The 22,510-nt window shown below is 38.0% G+C and overlaps 1 protein-coding gene across 8 annotated transcripts in view; it reads left to right on the top strand.

Annotated features, from left to right (window-relative positions):
- Nucleotides 1–22,510, top strand: part of DNM3 (dynamin 3) — a 735,481-nt gene that overhangs the window by 542,314 nt on the left and 170,657 nt on the right. For all 8 annotated transcript variants that reach the window (XR_007516879.1, XM_049881209.1, XM_049881210.1 and 5 more), the window contains one exon: nt 2,855–2,964. Coding sequence is in view for 7 of the 8 variants with exons in the window: in XM_049881209.1 (XP_049737166.1) it covers nt 2,855–2,964 (110 nt within the window). In the remaining variant the exon portion in view is untranslated. The remainder of the gene's footprint in view (nt 1–2,854; nt 2,965–22,510) is intronic.

The raw sequence follows: 22,510 nt of genomic DNA, 5'->3' as shown, positions 1-22,510 counted from the left end.
TTCTGCTGTCTCTAGTTCTCCATTTGACTTACAACTTTAATTAAACAAATCTATCTTCTCTTTCTTCTTTCCTTGTCAGCCTCAAACTCTTTGTTATGCAATAATCTAGCAATGTGTCTTCAGAACCCTGGATAAATGACATTTAGTACTTGGAAATGGAAACTGTATTTTTTCTGTTCCCTGTGTGCATATGTGTGCATTTCTCCAGTATTTAACGTCTGAACGCTGGATTTTCAGTCTTCGCTATATGCTCAAGAATGCAGTACAGAAGGGAGGCTACTTCTGTAGAAAACAAGCCAAGGACATTGTGTTCCATCTTTACAATGAAACACAGATCTCCCATTAAAAGGCAAATCCATCATTTCGAAGGTTGAATAGGATGGTGCATGAGAATAAAAATGCAGCTGCTTAAATTTAGGGCATTGAAAAAAGTCCAATTAAAAAAAAAAATGTTCCCTGGGTCTCAAGCATTTTTATTTGATTATACATTGGATAGATTTTCATTCAGTCTAGGCTCTTGCTTATTAGAATTCTGTCCTAAAATAGTCTGACATTTGTTTTAAGCAAATTAAACTCAACTATGATACTTCATTTGTTTAAATTCTATATTTGGCTCTTTGGGGATACCCTTGTGTTTGCTAATATACTGTTAATTTGTATACAAGAAATATTGGCATTTTTATAGTGCTTTGCTTTTCCATCTTTTCTTACATTTCTCCCATTCCCATCTAGTTTCTGTTTTGTTTTTTCTTTTCTCTGAAGATAGTATTTGCCAAGGCAGCCATTTGTTCTCCAGCCAGCTTTCAGCTGTTTCACTCTGCCTTACTTTGTGTCAAGTAGAGTGCCACCTTTTAGCTATTCTAATGTGCTCTTGCCAACTTTACCCTGCTTAATTTGGCAATAAGAAGTGGCAAAGCCAGTGATGTTCCCTGCAAATATTCTCTATGGGGCCTGCATACAACATGGTGCCCACAACCTGTCTAGGGAGCATGGAAGAGTTCTGCTCCATGCTGCAGAGCCCCTTCACAGATTCTCAAGAAAGTGCTCTATATGCTGTAGGACAAAAAGGCTTATGTCAAGCCTGTTGGTGCAGTGCACACATTTGTGATAGGCATTAATAGTTGCTTATTAGAACTGTGGTGAATTCTCCATGCTTTCCCCTGGAGTCTAGTCCTGCTCTCTCTCAGGCACAGCACCAGAGCTATAGCCTGAGGCCATACAAAGGACGACCCATGTAACAAGGTCCATGCTAAAATGCGCCTGGTAATCGGTAATGAAGGAGCCCTGGGTGTGCAGTGGTTAAGAGCTCTGCAGCTAACCAAAAAAGCAGCAGTTCAAATCCACCAGCCACACCTTGGAAACCCTATGGAGCAGTTCTACTCTGTCCTATAGGGTTGCTATGAGTCAGAATCCATTCAGTGCTAAGGGGTTTGGGTTTTTTGGGTTTCTGGTGGCAAAGGGGTTAAGCACTTGGCTGCTAACTGAAAGATCAGTGGTTCGAACCCACTCAAGCAGCTCCACAGGAGAAAAGACCTGGTGATCTGCTCCTATGAAGATGGCAGCCTAGGAAACCTTATGAAGCAGTTTGACTCTGTCCCACAGTCACCATAAATTGAATTGACTTGAATGCACATAACAACAATAGGTATTCGAGGTCTCTGGGTGCTGCAGACAGTTTGCACTTGACTGATAACCTAATGGTTTGCAGTTGGAACCCACCAAGTGGTACTGTGGAAGAAAAGGCCCGGTGATCTGCTTCCGTTAAGATTACTGCCAAGAAAACCCCATGGAGCAGTTTTACTCTGTAAAACGTGGAGTCACCATGAATCGAAATCTACTCATTGACAACAAACAACAATAAGTGCTTACTAGGTTTCTGAATCCAAGTGTTTGACTCTCTCCTATGATCCTGAGAGTTAGGCATTTATACACATGGTAATATTGTCCCTGGACTGTCCCTAGAAGTCAATATTTCTAATAATTCTTTGGCATCCAATATGTTTTACTGAAATGAGTCTGGTTCCGTTTTCAGACCTTATCTTTCCAATATCCATTGTCTTCCTAAAAAAAAAAAAAAAAAAGTTAATTTCAAAAGAGAACTTGTTTTAGTTAATACAGTGAGAGCTGAAACACTGTGACTGCCCTGCTTTCCTGAGTCTTGCACGTTTTCTGCCTCTGACAGGGTGCAGTCTTACCACTTTTCTATCGCTGAGTTTAGATGAAAATATTTGAGTTTTCCTTTTCTAACAGGTTTCTGCTTTACACAGCTTCCGGCTGTCTCAGGTTTTACTGTATCAGTCTACTTCTAATGGATTCTTTTCAACCCAATGAGCTCAACAATTTCTGGACACATATTTTATTCTAGACCCAAACTAGGGAAGTATTTTCAGTGCTGTATCATAGTTTACAGGGAGCATTTGATACCAGGGTCCTTGTGCTTCCATCCCCTGCCAGCACTGGCTATCAAAACTGCCGAGGTTGCAAATAAAATATGCAATGAAATCCATCTGGCATTTCTCATTGAATTAGGACCAGAACATTTTTGCTAAATATTAACAGATGGCTAAATTCTTAATATCGAACTAATGTTTTAAAACATCTGAGGGGCCCGCACGAGGGGGCAAGAACGGAGGACCGCGTGTGTTCTCGGTCACAGAGCCCTTCCTTTCTTCTGACCCACATGCTGAGCATCCCTGGAGTCTCCTATCTCAGACAATTGTACTTGGTAGCTGGTATCAAATACGTGTGATATATCACAATTGTGTAGTCGGTCTTAGCCAACTCAGGTGTTACGTTGCTGTTGGCATGCCTTAAGATCGTTTCTTAAAGCCAATCTCTCTCTCTCTTTTAATAGGAAAAAGAAAAGAAATACATGCTTCCCTTGGATAACCTGAAAGTTCGGGATGTGGAAAAGAGCTTTATGTCTAGCAAGCACATCTTTGCACTTTTTAACACGGAGCAGAGGTAAGAAAATGAAGCCGTTTCTGTTTTCAGACTTTTGTTCCCTTGAATTCCTACATGTTCCAGAGTAGCCCCTTCGGTCCCACCTCAAAACCGTTTAACACTTCTGTTTTCCTTTTGTTTATTTTATATTTTTAGCTCCACCATGAGTTATGGCTTAAAATTTAGAATAAGAGGGATCATCTAGTAGGAATTAGTTTATTTCTCTGCTTTTCCAACAGGCACGCAAATCAGCATGCTTCCATTCTTAAGCTACATTTTATTACCGTCGAGTCTTCCTTGTGCTGAATTTATGGTTTACATACTTACAAATTATTCAGTTACAGTTTTAACAGTATCTGTTCAGCATGGAAGGAAATCACTTAAATAAGACCTTCATATATATATATAACTAAATTCTTACATCAGTGGATAGAATTACACAGTTAGTATGTATAATATATGGTACTTTACAGTTTTTCAAAGCATTGTCCACATTGATTATCTTTGATTTTTTTATTAACAAAAGCTCTGTGACTTAAAAAGATATGGTGGTGTATGTGGTTGTCATTTTACAAAATTTAGGCTCAGAGAACTTTACTTTTTTAGATCATGAAACTAGAACATGGGGGGGGCTGGAATTTATGTCAGGACTTCTGGGTCTAATTCTGCTGTTCCTTTAACTCTCACTTCTGCGTTTCTTACTGCTGTTCACCTGTGACATCAAAACTGATCATTATGGAGTGCTGTAGGTGTTCACTGAAACTCAGAAGTAAAGTTAAATAAACATATGGAGGGGTAACAGAGGGCAAGGAAAAAGCAAACAAAAAAATCCCTTCCCATCAAGCTGATTCTGATTCAGAGCGACCCTAGAGGACAGAGTAGAACTGCCCCGTAGGGTTTCCAAGATGCGGCTGGTGAATTCAAACTGCTGACCTTTTGGTTGGCAGCCAAATGGTTAACCACCAGGCCTCCAGGAGGACAAGACAGAGAGTTGTAAATAGGCCACCACTAGGCAAGGAGATTTTTTTTCAAATGGAAATGTTATAGGATAAAGCTAACTAATTTTTATTAGTTATTAAGAGAATGCATCATTAGTTGGTGGAATCTAATTTTAACCCCTTCCTCCAGACCTCCTTTTACCTTTATTTAGCAACGAGCAAAGCTGCTTGATTAGATTCAAGGACTGGCCCAGGGTCAACCACAGAGTAAATCAGAATAGCTGGAGAAGAAGACTTCTTCCTACATTCCCAGTCAGTTGCTCAGCGTGACTCATTGCACAGAAATACTTGGAAAACCCACAAGAGCAAGGCACTTAAGGAATCAAGGGGAAAGAAAATTAAATACAGCTCCCCTACCAAATACTAAAATGGGATTTAAAAAAGCCTTGGTATTAGTTTGCAAAAAACACTGAAGATGGTAAGGATAAGAAGGTTTCTGGAGAGAGCAGTAGTGAGTCTTTGGTACGAGGGCCACCCTCATTACTGTTTACACACCTTTCTCGGGGCAGTGGAGGATTGGGAGGCCCTGAGGGAATCCTCAGAGGCCTGCTCAGCCTTCTTGCCTGGACGAAGGGGGTGGGACTCCTGACTACCACACGGGAAGTCAAAGTCAATTTGAATCTTCGGTTACCCTGAAAAGTGTAGGTTATAAAAGGGCTTGGTGCAAAGTAAAAATAAGACAGCAGTAGAGCATGTCTTTAGATGAAGTACAGCTGTGGATTTTAAAAAGAGCCAGAGTCACCAAAATAAGACAACTCTGGGCTTCTAGGAGTCTGGGTATTCTGGAATCCTGGACTTCTCAAAGGTATTGAACTCTTCAGCCACTTTCAGAAGAGACTCCTGTCAGATCATTTTCCATTGTCTTTTCCTTTGGCATCTTGATTTCTTTAAATTGTTTTTGTGCTGGCTGGGATCTCCAGTATGATGTTGAATAGAAGGGGGCACCCTTGTCTTGTTCCTGATTTTAAGGAGAAGGGTTTTAAAATTCTATAGTCCAGTACTTTCTGGTAGGCACCTGATATCAGATCTTTTTTGTACCTAGTTATTAAAGCTTTTGTTTTGTAAATCATGATTGGGTGTTGAATTTTATCAAATGCTTTTTCTGCCTCTGCAGAGAAGATTCTATGATTTTTCTTCTTTTAACCTGCTAATGTGGTGTAGGACGTTAGGATGTTAAACCATTCTTGGTCTCCTGGGATTAACCTGAGCTAAGTCTTGGTGTTTTATTATTTATTGTATGTTCCTGTTTTAGATTTACTAAGATTTTATTTAGGCTTGTTACGTGTTCATAAGTGAGATTAGCACTTAAATGTCTTGCCTGGACGTTTGTGCTGACCCCACCTGGTTTTTATATCAAGGTTCTGTTAGCTTCATGCGTTCAGGTAGGACAAGGCCCTCAGTGTTCTTTGGAGCAGTCTGAGTAAGATAGGGTTTAACTGTGAAGTAATCACAATGTTTGGTAGAACTCACCTGGCCCTGGTGGGTATTTTTGGTAAATAACTTTTAACTAGTGATTTAATTTCTTCAATGAGTACCGTATAGATTTGTTCAGGTTTTGTATTTTTCTCATGATTTGATTTAGGTAAATGATATTTTTTCTAGGCAAGTGTCAATCCTATCTGTTTTTAAATATGTTAGCATCAAATCTTTCATAATTCCCTCTTTTTTTTTAATCTCTGTAGTATCTGAACATTTGACCCCTTTTCATTCCTAAGAGTAAGCCTTATCTTCTTTTTCCATGGTAACTTTTGCCAGAGTTTTGTCTATTTTGAAAAAACCAGCTTTAGGCTTTTTTTTTTTTTTCCAATCTTCTATCATATAAAAAATATATATATATATGTTTATATATATTTTTTAATTTATTTATTTTTCTATTTCAGTTCTCTCTTCTTCATTTTTTCTTTCCTTCTATTTTCTTTGTATTTACTCTGTTGGTCTTTCTGCTAGCTTACTAATTTAGATGCTTAGCCAATCAGTTTTTATCTTTTCTTTTTCTTGGATATGCATATAACTCTGTAGATTTTCCTCTGGATATTTTTGGAAACACAATATTTTTATTGTAATTCAATTCCATTTCCTAATCTCCATTTTGGTTTCTTCTTTGACTTATGAGTTATTTAGAAGTATGTTTTCCATTTTATGGAAACCCTGGTGGTGTAGTGGTTAAGTACTATGGCTGCTAAACAAGATGTCGGCAGTTCGAATATGCCAAGCGCTCCTTGGGAACTCTGTCCTGTAGGGTCGCTATGAGTTGGAATCTACTCGAGGACAGTGGGTTTGGTTTTTTATTCACATTTTATAGTGCATGGAATGTTATCGTATTGTTGTTGATTTCTAACTTAATTGTATTATGGTCAGACAATATGGCCTAGTACATAGTGAATTTTTATAAATACTTCTTGTGTGCTTGCGAAGAGCGTACATTAGCTAATTTGAGAGTGCAAGGTCCCACGAGAGTCAGTTGGGTTGTGCCTGTTAATTGTGTCATTCAGTCTCTATAGTTACTGTTTTTATTCCACCTTGGTTAAGTCAGACGTTCAACAAGTATATATTAGGTGCCTGTTTCTGTGCCAGGCACTGCTCTATGGGTTTAAAATACGTCTGTGAATAAAATTGGCAAAAAAAGATTATTCATTCTAGATCACATTCTAGAGAAGGGTGTTGGCAGGGAGACAGATAGAAGCCATAAACAGTATCACTTTATCAGAGACATGTTAAAGATCTCTTTTTATGATTGTGAGTTTGGATTTTTTACTAAGTTTAATTTTTGCTTTATGTATTTGAGGCCAATTGATGTTACTAGATTCATATAAATTTAGAGTTGTTGTATCTTCCCACTGACACTTTTTAAAAATAATTTTGTGGCAGCCCTCTTTATTCCTAATAGTGTTCTTTGCCTTAAAATTTATCTGATCTTAATTAGCCCTGGTGGCACAATGGTTAAAGTTCTCAGCTGCTAACCGAACCCACTCAGAGGCTCTGAGGGAGAAAAGACCTGGCGCTCTGCTCCCGTAAAGATTACAGCTTAGAAAGCCTGTGGGGCAGCTCCACTCTGTCACATGGGGCCACTATGAGTTGAAATCAACCCTCTAGCACCCAACAACAACAATAATGTAGCTATACTACCTTTCTTTTGGTTAATATTTGCTTAGTATATCGTTTTATTTCCTTTTGCCTTCTTTTTTTGTATTTTTATTGTGTCTCTTATCATAGCATATAGATATATTTGTTTTTAATCTGGTGTGAAATCTTTTTCTTTTAATGAATGAGTTTAGCCACTTTACATTTTTATTATTACTACTAATGCGTTTGAATTTGATTTGAACATTTTGTTTTAGTCTGTCTCTTTAACTTGCTTTACTATACTTTTGCCCCTCTTTTCCAGCCTTCCTTTCCTTTAATTCAGCCTCATTTTCGTTTTTCCTGGCTTGGAAGTTGCACACTCTTATTTCTATTCTTTTAGACATCTCTTTAATATTTTTGACATTCGTATTTGACTTAAAATTTAAAGTTAGCCTCTCTACTCTCTGTCCAAAATGACCTTAGAACACTAACTCCAGTGAGCCCCTCTGGTTTTCTCTGTTATTGTTATCCAGTATTTGAGTTCCATCTATTTTTTTTACCACCTTAGCCAATATTGTGATTGGTTCATATAGGCAATGCTTGTTTAGGTTTACTAACATGTCTACCAATTTCTGAGTTCACCTTCCCTCTTTACTCCAAGTGCTTATTTTGGTTCATTTTCTTTCACAGTAAAGTACACCTTTTAGGAATTCCATCAATGGATGCTACTTGGTAGTTGGTGGTATTGTTAGTTGCTGGCAAATTGATTCCAACTCATGGGCCCTCATTTTGGTGTTTGTTTTCTTGAGTATATCTTTATTTTACTTTTATTGTTGAATAATAATCTAGCGGGATATTAAATTATATAGTGATAATTTATGTCATCACTTTAAAGTTATTATTCCTCTGTATTCTGGCTTCCATACTGCTTTTGAGAAGTCAGCTGTCATGCTAATTGTTGCTCCTTTTTATAAATAATCTTTTTTTCTCAGTGGTTGATTTTAATATCTCTTTGTTTTTGATGTTCTGAAGTCTCATTATGATGTTGCTATGCTTGTGTTTTGTTTTATGTGTCCTCCTTGGGGTTCATTGTGCTTCCTAAATCTAAGAAAACGTGGTTTTCGTAAATTCTGAAAAACTATGCCATTTTCTTTTTGACTTTTCATTGTCTCTCCTCCTGGAATTACTTTTAGATGTACACTAGATTGTTTTATCCTGTTCTTCGTGTCTTTAAGCCTTTCTTTTGTATATCTGTTTTTGTGCCTCATTTTGGGTGATTTCTTTAGTTCTGTCTTCAGTTCACTAATGCTCTCTTCATTTGTGACCAGACCAGTATATACTTGCCTGTCATCTCTCCTTGGCAGTGGACTTATTTTATTTTTCTAGTTCGTTCTTTGCAAAGTCCCAGCCCTTGTATAAATTCCAAGATTTTTTTCCTGTTGTTTTGTGGCCATTAAAATCCAAGCTTTTTGGTTTAGAACCAATTCCACCCAGTGGCAAAAGTGGTAATAGATGTATTTCCTCTGGGTTGGGTTGGGTTTGTTTTGTTTTGTTTTGTTTTGTTTTGAGGGGGGACTCTTTAAGAGATGTCTTTCATTTTTGAGAGAGCTTAGGCATTTAGAATAATGGTTTTCTAAAAGTTTTAAAAGTTTCTCTTCTGCCATTTTGATTTCAATGAAGTGGTCTCTTGCTGCCATTAGATTGTAGAAACACAAAACTATGTTCCTGACTACCCCCAGTGGTGAAGATTGTAATAAACATGAACCTGGAACTGTGGTTCACTGTACGTTTAGACATGAATGTTTTATAAACCAGTTAGAGACAGATCTCGTTCTCTAATTCTCTCAATAAATACTTGTTCTGTTATTCATTCTAAAGCATTTATTAAGCATGTCTGCATACTCAGCCCTGCATGTCAGTGCTGGCACTCTAAATGCAATATAACATGTGATCTTATTTTCATGACATTTGTAATGACCAATGAATGTCACAACAACATTCATCATTCACTGATCCTAAGATATAAACTTTAAGAAATCAATGAAGAATGAAAAAAGGAAGAAAAGTGAGTCTAGTTGTAAGGAAATTATATATGAAACAACTGGGTTGTAGTGTAAAAGCTGACATTTAACTGAATTACATGATAGTGTATTCCATTTCAGAATGTAAATGCTAGAGTAACACAGGGTGTAGGATTAAGCCACAAGCAATGGAGTTAGTACCATAGAAGGTGACCCTCATTAGGCCTTGACATGACTGGTAGAGAGGAAATAGAATGGAATACCAGAAGAAGGGAATAGTATTAGTCCAAACAAATGGGTGGAAACGGTACTTTGATAAATCTTTTGTCAGCTTCTCCTGGATGAGAAGGTGCTAACTTCGAAGGCAAACTCTTAGTGACAAAAATAAGACCAATTCTTTTTTGTTTCTATAGAGTTCACTGAACTGGCCTTATGCATGTAAGTTTGTGTATTTTCATTTTCTACACAGAGGGAAAACCATATGTCTATCAAAAGCCAATATGCTTAAAATAACTCTATCAGACTCAACAGCACTGGGTTTTATACTTAAATTATATTCTTTTCACCACTTAGACATGGATTCTGAGCTTATGTTCCATTTTTTTTCTTTCTTTTGAGACAAAATCACTTAAGAAAAAAAAAAAAGCATTCTTTTTCCCAACCTTTAAATGAATTTCTCCTTGGTTAATTTAGAAGAGATTTTCTAAATGCTTCCACTACTTTGTATTCCTCATATCTGTCTTCCATGGCAGAGTGTCTCGAATCAATTTATTTATCCATTCAGTGGCCCCATGTGAGATCCCCTGGCTTGGGGATAAGAGTTTCTATGTGAACATTGGGAGTTGGCAGTAATATAAGTATAAAGTATCACAGCTTTTTAGGATTCACTTAGAGATGACCTTGTTTGTCCTCCTCACCACACAGGTTAAGGAGCTGACAGCTGTAACAGTTAAATGCCTTCACCATGTCACAAAAGCAGTTAATGACAGAGCCAGAATTAGAACCCAGGTCTGATGTCTCCTGAGCTAGGGGTGTTTCTGACACCACAGTTTATATATTAACTAATAACAATTACACCTCTGGCTTTAATTGGAATTGCTCCTAAAAGAACAGAAACGAAGACATTTTTGATCTCGCTTTGTAGGTGTTTCAGTTTGCTGTCGGGTCTTACAAATTTCGGTGGAATGCTTTCAGTCTCGTTTTCAAAGCCCTGCTTTGGAACAAACCAGTACCCTTGCCACAGTTCCTGAAAAACTACTTCAGCCATTACTTCTTGTATTGCTGCATTTTTCCTAAGTGCTCATTCAGTTGCTATTTCAGCTTTCCACTATAAAGTTTAAAACAGTTATTCTGTAGTCCCCAATCATCAGGCGTGTGGGAACTGATACATTTAGCATCTTTTAAAAAGCTTCAAGTGGCTTGATGAATTAACATGATATTTATGAGGCTGGTGACCAGATTTTTGAGCCGTTCTAAACAGTGTTTTGTGCTAAGATTTTTGTAAATGGAAGGACTTATCACAGTAGCAATGACTTCAGCACTGGAGGAGAGTGAGTGTCACACACAGACTGATTTAGTCTACATAAACTCCAGGTAAGAATATGCATTCCTGAGCCCTCCTCTGTGCCTTTGAGGGAGGGCATCATAGATACCTGCAGAGATCGATACGTTCCAATACTGTGTTCTCACATGGATTGCATCACAAAACCATTTCAAAAATCTAAGTTAAAAGATTCCTGGACTTCTTTGTGGCACGGTCGAAATCAAGGATTGGAACGTTCCCCCGGTTTTTGTTCCACCTGATTTTGCTGGAAATGCCACATTTTCTCTGGTAGAACTGTGTCTAGATAATGGTTGCACTGTGTCAGTCTTTGTTCTCCCCAGGCAGGCCTGCAGTGTTAAGGTCATGCTAAGGCCCATTTGGTTCAAGGTATGTCAGCTCTGGTAGCCAGGGGAGATCTGTTTCTGTCCAGGAGGCTTGTAGGGCAGCCACATGGTGTTTCCTAAGTGCGCCTTGGGTTGTGGAGCTTTGTTTTCTTTTAAAATAAGGCATTCTTTCTTTGACACTGCTTTCTAGCTTCAATTCGGGATATGGTTTATCAACATTACCAAGTGTTCCAACTTCCCTCCTCCCCTCCCCTACCCCATTCCTACAGAAAATGATTTTAGGATGTTTCACTGTTCCACTTAGTCCGTAGCACATTGTCAACACTCAATAAATGTCAAATAATACTGCGATATAGCAAGTATGTGCTCTTTACGCATTCTGAAAAGAATAGCTCTTTATTCTTATTGTTGAGCAGTATATTTTTCAATTCAGTAGCTGGAAAGGAACTGGACTCAAGTTTTCCATTCATATACCTTTATGGCTATATTAATATATTAAATTTCTCACAGCAGCATCTCTGACAGCTGGGTAATACCAGTTTACTTGGGCCCTCCTCTGGACAATGCATCAGATGGCAGTTGGCCTTGTATCTGGTGGCATTTTTTGAAACTAAGAATAAAGCATGGGGGAGAACCAAACCTTTATATCTTACCAAAGTTACAGAAAAGCTACAGTGAACTGGATAAGTCACTTGGGAGTCAGAATTTTCACTCTCAAAACTGATTTTTTTTTAATTGTGCTTTAGGTGAAGATTTACAGAACAAATTACTTTCTCATTAAATAATTATTACACATATTGTTTTATGACATTGATTGCCAACCCCACAACATGTCAACGCTCTCTCCTTCTCAACCTTGTGTTCCCCGTTACCAGCTTTCCTGTCCCATCTTGCCCCTGGACTGGTATGCCAATTTAGTCCCATTTTGTTTTATGGGCCTAATTTTTTCAATTAGAAGGGTGAACCTCAGGAGTGACTTCAGTACTGAGTTAAATGGGTGTCCAAGGGCCATAGTCCTGGGGGTTCTCCAGTCTCTGTCAGACCAGTCTTTTTGTGTGTGTGTGTGAGTTAGAATTTTGTCCTACATTTTTCTCCAGCTCTGTCCAGGACCCTCTATTGTGATCCCTATCAGAGCAGTCAGTGGTGGTAGCTGGGCACCATCTAGTTGTGCTGGATTCAGTCTAGTGGGGCTGTGGTTGTTGTGGTCTATTAGTCCTTTAGACTAATCTTTCCCTTGTGTCTTTGGTTTTCTTTGTTCTTTTTTGCTCCAGATGGGGTGAAACCAGTAGGGTAACTTAGACGGCCACTCACAGGCTTTTTAAGACCCAGATGCTACTCACCAAAGTAGGATGTAGAACATTTTCTTCACAAGCTACGTTATATCAATTGAGCTAAATGTTCCCTGAGACCGTGAGACCGTGGACCCTAGCCGTCAGCCCAGTAATTCAGTCCCTCAGGAAGTTTGGATGTGTCTATGAAGCTTCCATGTCTCAAACTGATTTTTATTTCCTCCACCAGGTACTTAACTTCTCAGAATTTAAGTTGTTTGCAGAAGCGATTGATTAGACAAATATCTTGGGCAAAAGGTGGTCTTCCACAACTTTTTTTGAAAGGAAGTGTCTCTTTTGGAGATGGTTGAGTATCAAATATTTGTGTAAAGGGAAGGAATTACTCCTCCATAAATAGGGATAGTGGAGGCTTATATTTATAGGTATTTTAATAGAGTGAAAAGATGTAGTATTTTGGTCTAGAAAAGGAAACTCTGTGTAAGGAGCCACAATTAAGCTTGATCATGGAGCATATACAAGACTCCGGGACAAATTACTTTCTTTTTACTCCACTGTTGTCAAAATGATGTTTAAGACATTACTTCTTGCCTCACAGAATACTAAATGAGAATTATTTATCTTCTGGATACTCTGATTCAAGATTTTCCTTTGTCAGATGAAGATTCAGTCAGTAACCAGCCCAAGTTGAGAAAATGCAGTGTGTGACACCTTACATTTGTCTAGGGCATGTCTGTGGGCCATCTGTCCACACGAGGTGTTTGTAATATCCTCTAACCAGAGCACCTGGTGGAGAAAATAAAAATCAGCTTAAGAGCGAAAACTCTTTATGACTGTCAAATGACTTACCCAGTACATTGTACCTTTTCTGTAACTTTAGTAGGATATAAAGGTTTGGTTTTCCCCCATACTTTGTTCTTAGTTTCAAAAAATGCCACCAGATATGAGGCCAACTGCCATCTGATGCATTGTCCAGAGGAGAGCCCAAGTAAACTGGTATTAACCAGGTGTCAGAGATGCTGCTGTGAGAAACACTTAAACATGCAGAAATTAGGTAACGCAGAGTGTTAAGAGGATGTTGTACTTTTTTCTTTTTATTGCATTTTTTTTACTTTTACTTTTCTTTCTAGTTTTATAAAAATGATTAATTAATTAAAAATGAAGTAATGTATTCAGTGTCTGTCTTCTCTGCTGGACTTCTTTCCCTGAGGGAGGAGCTGTGTTTGTCTTCATCATTGATTCATCCTGAGGGCCTAACACAGTGCCTGGCATCGAATAGGCTCTCAGTAGCACAAATGAATGAATGGATGGATGTTAAATGTTTTCCTCAGTTATATGGAGAAGATATAAGTAATGCCAGTTGTCAGTAGAAAGAAAGCATTCTTTTGGTGAGCTCTGGAAGCCTGGAACCTCAGATCTTAGTGGGCTGATAATGAAAATATAGATTTAAAAGCTTAGAGAAAATAGCGGAAGCCCAAAAAGAAACCTTTCTTTAAAAAGGAAGAACCTGAGAATTTTCAGTTATGTACAAGCTGTAAAAATGGGTTTTGCTGAATGAATAGAACAGAATTCCATGAGATTAAGAAAAAAAAAATACAGAATAGATATTTTATTATAAATGCAGTCTTAACTCTGTTCTCACTACCTTTTGTTATTCAAAAGTGCTTTGTAGATATCTACACCAGTCTTTCTAAATCTGCATTTCTTCTTCAGTTGTAGCAAAGTGTTAAGAAATCTCAGGCTTTCTCTAATATACAGAGCTTTTAAGAAGTTAGGGAGGAGGAGAGCCGAAAGACAGGACTTAAGTTTTCCGGTCCTGAGTTGCGACTTCTTCTTTTATCTGCTAGAACTATTAAGTTCACATGGATGAGACAGAGACTTGAGGACTTTTGCAGAGTTATTGATTGTGAGTTCACAATATGTCTATTTCCCTCTATAAATCTAGGAAGATAAACCGTGCACATGCCCTGTCTAGGAACTGGATAGGAATACATGTTTAGCAAGTTAATATAAAGGGCAAGTTATATCCTGAAAGTGGTTGAATCCAAATCTTTGAATCAGAGAACTTTGTTTTTTGGGCTGTTGTCTTCCTTGGTCCAGGCTGTCACTGCAGAGCTCTTTGTTGTCGTATGTTCTGACCCTGCACATTGCAATAGTTTCCTAGTCCTCGCTACCGCATCTTCTCCCTTTATGAGCATCTTTCTGGTTGTGAAATAGCACCATTAGGAAGCCCTAGGTAGACTAGAGAGGAGGGGGAAAAACATTCCAAGAAGGAGCCTGGAGGCAGATGGATTGCAGAACCAAAACCGTCTGCCCCTTTGGTTTTATTCCATTCACCAACCACGCCAAGACAGAAATCGAATATGGTTTGGTAATATTTTTGTCAACTAAGTCTGCAACAATTGATTTCACAGCTAAGATAAATTCTTATGAAAGGCAGCACAATTGCTTGCGTATGAAATATTTGTGACTTGAAGCCATCTATTTAAATTCTTCTCTTACTAGTTTTCAACTTAAACTCTGAAATAAAGAGTTTGAGTGTGATGCCCTACTTGGATGAGTGCTTCTGCCTTTTCTGAGGGAGAAAAATAGCAAGTTTGTGCTTTCCCACTTTTTCAGATACCATTAAAAGGCTTTGGAAGAATTCTTCATGCTTAAAACACCTGCGTGTACCCCAGATCCATTTTTCTAGGAGAAATAGTACTGTCCTCCTCAGGAGCCTTTGGGGGTTTCAAACAAAGAGATGGAGAGGATAGAGCCAGCCATTTAGATTCAGCTCCCTTCTTCCCAAGGGTTGGAACTGGAGTTATGTCTTAAGCCATTATAGGACCACCAGGGATTTTTGGTCAAAGTGTTTGCAGCATTTGTGTTCAGGAGGTTCCCATCCAAGGACCGTCTTGATGAATGAGCCCAGCACGGCTGTGTAAATTTCAAGAAAAGAAATTCTGTCCTTCACAGCAAGTTTACTTTTCTTCTAGGATTTCAGAACAAACATTTTGCCCATTCCCAACCTCTTTCACGGAACCCTTTGCTTATGGGCAATTCCCTACCCCGGCACCTCCTTCAGACAGACACTGGCGGCTTGGGGCAAGAGTGTGCCTCCATTCGGGAGCCATAAAATGTCCCAGCTGCTGCTCATTAATGATGGGGGGGCAGCCGCTGGTTGCAAAAAGGCTGCAGAAAAATAGAGGGTCGGTTCTAAGATACAGTCTTTAAATGAGACACTGTCGTGGTCATGGAAGAGAAAGTCTGACAGCTCGTCATTCCGTCTTAAAAGAGACTAGTACAAATGATCCCATATCTTTAGCCATGTGCTAGTTTTTTTTACAATTCTAGCTTTCTTTTTGAATACTGACTAGTTATTCTAAACTAAAGAGCTGGATTCACGATAGCTGGTTTGTCTCAGACTTCTGTTTTAAAAAAAATGAATTTACATTCTGGTTAATTATGATAAGGGTGGAATCAAAGCAAGTGTACGCTATAGCTTCCTTTCAGCCAGTGTGGTGGCAATTTTGTGGTGACATGCCCCCTCCGCCCCTCGAGCCGAGGCCAGCGGTGGGGGAGCCAAACGTTCATGTATTTCAGTCAGCAGCCGGAGGAGGAGAGCTCTTAAGAAAGGAATAAGCAGGAGTGTGAATATTTCCCTAACTGGGTCTAGCCTGAAGGAAGTTTCTAAATACCCAAATTTCTTTGGCAGCCGTAGAGGCCTCTCAAGGAAAAAAATAAAGAAAATTAAGGGCCTGTCTTACTATTAGAATAAACACGTTTTTAGAGATGACCTATAGGATATTGTAAAACAATCTGCATATTAAAGGGGAAAAAAAGCTTACATCAAATAGTAGAAAAAAACCAAAGAAGGTTATTATTCAAATCTGTTGCTGCTGAAATCAGTTGCAGCTGACCTATGTATCCAGGGCACTCTGGCAGGCATGGTGTTTTCCATCATTTCCAGTGTTACCGTATAGAGTCCTGACTTATTACTAAAGCAGCAGCCCCGTGCTTTGGACACTTGAAGCTATATGATGATCATTGAACTGCATCAGATCGTACATTCAAGAATATTATACATCTGGCTTTTTATAATGTCAAGTCCATTTACCAATCAGGAGTGCCTTTTTGTGACTTAGCACTGCATGCGCAGTGTTTTTTTATTTTCCTCAACTGATTTAGTGCGGAACCAGCTTGCCCGTAAAGAATGTCTTTACTGACTGTACCTGCTGAGAGAAAATATTGTGAAGGTTTGAATTACATACCTTGAATGTAACTTATATTATCCTGCTTCAGTTTGCTGCATTCAGAGGGAAACTATTTACTGGCATGTGTAATTAATTTTAATTAACACACAGAGCCACAGTGGAGGGAACTGACATGGTACATGCCTTGGTAGAAAACATTAGTCACACTCTGCAGCTAACTCTGAGCAGATGCCTGGTTTCATAAAGAAAATATTTGCAGAGCCTAACTGTAGCAAGTTTTTTCTTTACTTTTTTTTCTAATTTTGAAACTGCCTATGTTCATTTCTTAGAATTTAAGGAAAGTATTTTTTTTTTATTGAGCTGATAAAGAACAATTTCCAAAAATGCAATTGCAAAATAGTTCTGACTATTCAAACACAGTGTCTATCTATCTTTGCTTTCACTGTGTGTTAAATCCACACTCCGTTGAAATCTTTCATAGGAAAATGAGTGATACATGTTATAATACCAGATATTAGCCTGTACACTTTTTAATGTTGTAGAATGATTTTATTTTAGTAAATAAGTACTTACAACTTGTCTGCTCAGTGTGCTACGATAGTTAAAATATTTCTGTATTTTGATGATTGCCTTGTTAATTTAAAAATAAACTGGCCATATAAAACCGATACCAGCAGTTCTCAAACTTTTTGGTCCCAGGACCCTTTCCTCTCTTAAAATTTATTGAGGACCTCAAAGAGCTTTTGTTTATATGGATTATGTGAGTTATATCAGGAATTTGTGAGTTCATTGACAATTCATTGTATTTTGAAATTTGACATAGTGGTAGGGTTTAAAAAAAAAAAATTTTTAGGGTTTACACCATGGAAATTGGCAAATGTTACAAACCATGGCTTTTTTCTCCAGATAGCCAGTTATTAAACATTTTCTAACACACCGCTGATTATGCCCAATGCTAGAAATTAAAACTGAGATGTTTGAACTTTTTAAAATTTATTTTATTTTTTGTTGTTGAGAATGTACACAGCAGAAATACACCAGTTCAGCAATTTCTACATGCACAATTCAGTGACATTAACATAAACTGATTACCCCCTGGTGGCATAGTGGTTAAGTGCTACGCCTGCTAACCAAAGGGTCAGCAGTTCGAATCTTCCAGGCGCTCCTTGGAAACTCTATGGGGCAGTTCTACTCTGTCCTATAGGGTCGCTATTAGTCAGGATTGACTCGGCAGCACTGGGTTTGGTTTTGGTTTTTTTGGATTACCTCCTAAGTTTCCTATCTAATATTTCAAGTTATTGTCAAGTTGATCCCATATGGATAGTTCTTAAAAGAGTGCAATGCTCAAGGCAGACATTCATTTACTAGGTAAACTAAACTATTGTTTGGTTTTAAGGAGACTTCAGGGGATATTTTTGGTTTAAAGCTTAGAGATCATCTCAGGGCAATTGTTTCAGGGGTTCATCCAGCCTTAATGGCTTCAGAAAATCTGGATTCTGTGTGCCTTTGTAATCCTGTTCTGCATTTTCCCCCTTTTGATCAGGACCCTTCTATAGAATCTTTGGTCAAAATATTCAGCAATGGTAGCCAGGCACTATCCAGTTCTTGTGGTCTCATGGCAAAGGAGGCAGTTGTTCATTTCCTCCTCCTATTCCTGACTCTCCTTCTTCCTTTAAATAACAGTAATAGACTCACTTCATGTTAACATGATAGTATGACTTTATGCAAAAATATTTTAAGAAATTAGTGACAACAGTGGCATTGTTTTCAGCTTTCGAAATCTCTTTAATGGTTGGCTTAATAGAAGGCAGCTGGATTCTCGTATCTCCTCCAGCTTTCAGTCTATTGTAATATGTTGTTTTGATCAATATATACAAAGAAAATTCGGCCTCACATAGATGTGTAGTTGGAAAGGGAAGAGTATCTTAATAACCTTTTTGGATCATCGTGAATGTTGACACCTCACCAAAAGTCAGCAAGTCAGTGTCAGTCATCAGTGAACTTTTCATACTTTGTTACATTAAAATCCATTAGCCTGTCTTGTGCTTCAAATGGATCTTTTACTTACAGGTGGTTTTGTAACATCATTCCTTTGTCATTTGGAAAATATCAACTCACTGATTTATACAGATCTTCCAAATAGTCACACAAATCATTATACAATATTTCTTTAAAAAGCCACATTCACTAATATAGCCACTAATCTTGTTAGAAAAGAAGCAGCTGTCAAGTCCATGGTGGCAGATATGCTGCGTGTTACGCAACAACCCAGGCCTTCTGTGTCTGTTTGTCAGCCACGCGCCCCCTCCCCTGCAAGTGCTGCCATGCCAGTCCTCTTCCACGTGTTACTGTAAACATTTTAAAAAAGGTATTTGCACAGCACACTTATGAAAACACCTGGTGGGGGCGGGAGGGGCAGCAGGCAGGCAGACACAGAAGGCACGTGTTAGTTCGCTAAGTTTTCCAAAATTATAAAGCCCGATTGCATCATTGGCCACAAATGTTGTCAATTGTTTTCCTTGAAGTGACAGGCTCATTTCGTGTATTTCTGGGATAATGTCTGCCAAAAACTAAAGTGGTCTTTCAGTCAGTCAGCCTTTCAAGTGAAAACGGCATCTTGTGATAACAGCAGCTAGTTTAGCTTAAAATTCAATTGTACGAGGCCTTTTCTTCAGAAAACCACTTCGGCATCTAGTAGAAGTGCTTATGGACTTGTCATTTAGTCACACAGAATAGTAAAATCTAGAGTCTAGACTTAATAAAAGTGAATGTTTTTACTGCTTCCTCCAGGACAGCCTTCAGTGAAACTTGAATTTTGCTGTGAGAGTGTGGCAGTGAAGAAGACAATGGCCATTGGGACAGCCTTGTGCTAAGGCCCCGATGCTTTTACCCACCGTTGCTTTTGCACCATCAGTGCAAATGTCAACACAGTTATTGCAAGATAAACCATTAAATTCAAAAAAATTATTCTACAATTTGACCGTCAACAACACTCACGTTTGTTGATAAGCGTTCACATAAAAGAAGATCTTCTTTCAGGATTAGTTGGTACTAATTCCGGATAGATATAACCAACACAGCAAGTGTAGTTATGTCTTTAGATTTGTACTTTTTTAAGGTAAAGGCACAAATTCTGCAGATGAGATTTTTAGCTAAAGCTTCATGTCAGCAACTAAATCCTTAGTTAGACAAGTTACAATGTTACTGGAAAGTGACGATGGTTTTCTTCCTTGGCTTTCTTGTCCATCAAGCATTCATGTCAACCGTATAAATCCTTATTAGTCACTTCTCCCATCAGTGTAACACTCACCCCATAAGATGATTTAGTGATGTGTTCATTTCTAGCTTGAAAAGTTCTAACAAACAATATTCGGCTTTCGAAGAACTCATCATGTCTATGTTTAAATTTTTTGATTCATTTTTCTTTATATATCCAATGATTGGCCTCAAAATGATGTCTTAACTGGCATTATAATACTGTCCAGAAATGTTCAGTAGCATAAGACAATGAGGTAAATTATAAAAATCTGTAAAGCTGAGGGAAAGATAGCTTCCATGGTATTTTTATTTCTTATTTATAACTTTGTCGTATGTGTTGGGTTAGCTATCTCCCTTCTGGGAGTCAGGTGTGTCAGGCTTCCCTTTTTTAACATCTTCAGCTGTAGATGTTGTGGCTGTGGGTTGAGAAAGTGAATCTTCAGATCTTTTTTAAGTCAAGCATCCATTCTTAAATATAAACCAAAAAAAAAAAAACCAAACTCATTGCCATCAAGTAGATTCTGATTCATAGTGACCCTGTAGGACAGAGTAGAACTGCCCCAGAAGGTTTCCAAGAAGCAGCTGGAGGATTCAAACTGCAGACCTTTTGGTTAGCAGCCAAGTACTTAACCACTGGACCACCAGAAAAAAAAAATTTTTTTTTTTTTTACCAGAGCACCCCTTAAATATAAGAAACATACAAATACATATTATTTCATTTTAGAGTAAAATTATTAAATTCTAAAGTAATATCTTAGATAATATTTTAAAATTTAGAAAGTTTTTTATTAAAGCACTGCAAAACAAGATAAAAAAGTATACTTGGTTCTTGGTGTATTTCTCGGGGTGACCCTGAGGCTCCAGGTATTGTAGCAGCCAGGTCTGGCTGAAGGTGGTGACAGCACGGTAGGAGTACTGAGGACAGTGCACACAAAGAAGGGGCAGTTTGGATAAATGTGGTAACATATACTAGTTTGCAATGACAGTGATATCAACCAAAAAATATATGTGTGGCTACATAGGCTGATAAGTACGCACATATGTGTATAGAAAGTTATGTATTTTGTGTACATACGTGTGTACATGTATCTGTATGCATAGCTTTATACATATTTGTGCTGTATATATGTTCATATATATAATAAAGCACAGAGGGGGCACAGTTGCAGATACTTCCCAGACATAACCAGACACCTCATGGGATTGGTTTACTGGGTTTGAAGGCTCAGGACCATTGTCTCATGGGACAATTCAGTCAATTCGCATAATATAGTTCATAAAGTTTAAGTTCTACATGATAGTTTGGTAAGTAGCATCTGGGGTCTTAAAAACCATCTAAGATACAACTATTGGTCTCTCCTCATCTGGAACAAAAGAGAAAGAGGGAAACCAAAGACACAATTAGGAAACTACAGGATTAATAGCCCACACAAACCATGACCTCATCTATCCTGAGACCAAAAGAACCAGATGGTACCCACTACTGACCATTCTGACCAGGGACACAATAGATGGTCCCAGATAGAATTGGAGAAAAATGTAGAGCAAAACTCAAAATCTTAAAAAAGCCATATTTACTGGACCAATAGAGACCAGCGGATCCCCCCAAATTATCATCCTGAGATACCCTTTAAACGTGGAACTGAAACCACACCCAGGGTTACCTTCCGATTAAATAACAGATCAGCTCATTCAATAAACAACATCACCTGTGAGTAATGTGCTCTTAAAAATATAAATAAATAAATTTATGTGAGACCAAATGTTCAACATTTACCCTAAAGCAAAGATGAGACGGTAAGAGGAGCAGGGAAGCTAGATTAATGGAAAGAGAACAACCAGAATGGAAATAATGAGAATGTTGACACATTGTGAAATACGTAATCAATGTCACGGAACAATAAGCATAGAAATTGTTAAATGGGAGCCTAATTTGCTGTGTAAGCTTTTACCCAAAACACAATAAAAAAAAAATTTTTTTTAAAAAAAAAGAAGGACCAAGGGCAAATGGGTTAATCTCTGAAAATGTATATACTACTTTTGAAAATTCTAGAAAACAGACTACACAAGCTCACCTTCCATTAGCCACCTGAGTGACAACATTATCGAATGTCATGTAGTTTCTAGAAAACGCCACCCTGTACTCGTAAAAGAATGAAAGTCAAAAAAGTAGTATTGTTATGAAAATAGTTTTGACTTTGAGAACTATCTTGAAAGAGTCTTAAGGACCCCAAAAGTCCCCCAGACAATGCTTTTAGAACTGTTAATTTACAGAAATCAGGAGTCTGGCTTTTATATTAGTTAAGCTAATGTAAATTATAATAAAGGGTGTGAAAACTAAAAGAGAAAAGGCAAGATAATTTCTTTAAGAGAAAAGCATGTCTTGCTATTCTGAACTATTTCTGAGAGGTTAAATATGTGTGGCAATAAAGAATAACCAATGGATGATTCTATATTTAAGTTTTATTAGCAAAGTTTTACTGTAAAGTTTGTTAACAAATATAAATCATTGTGGAATTGAGACAAATGTATTTATTTTATTGTGCTTCAGGTAAAAGTTTACAGCTCAAATTAGTTTCTCATACAAAAACCATACACATATTTTTATGTGGCCTCAGTTGCAATACCTATGATGTGACAGCATACTCCCCGTTTCCACCCTGGGTTTCTTGTGTCCATTCAGCCAGCTCTTGTCCCTTCCCACCTTCTCATTCTGCCTCCAGACTGGAGCCACCCATTCCGTCTCATGCATCTGATTGAACTAAGCATCACACTACTCACGTGTATTATTTTACGTTTTATAGTCCTGCCTAATCTTTGTCTGAAGAGTGGGCTTCAGGAATAGTTTTAGTTCTGTG

This window comes from Elephas maximus, chromosome 3 (assembly GCF_024166365.1).
Source record: "Elephas maximus indicus isolate mEleMax1 chromosome 3, mEleMax1 primary haplotype, whole genome shotgun sequence".
NCBI lineage: Eukaryota > Metazoa > Chordata > Mammalia > Proboscidea > Elephantidae > Elephas > Elephas maximus.
Note: the sequence above shows the minus strand (reverse complement) of the source record. Positions and strands in the feature narration are given on the sequence as shown.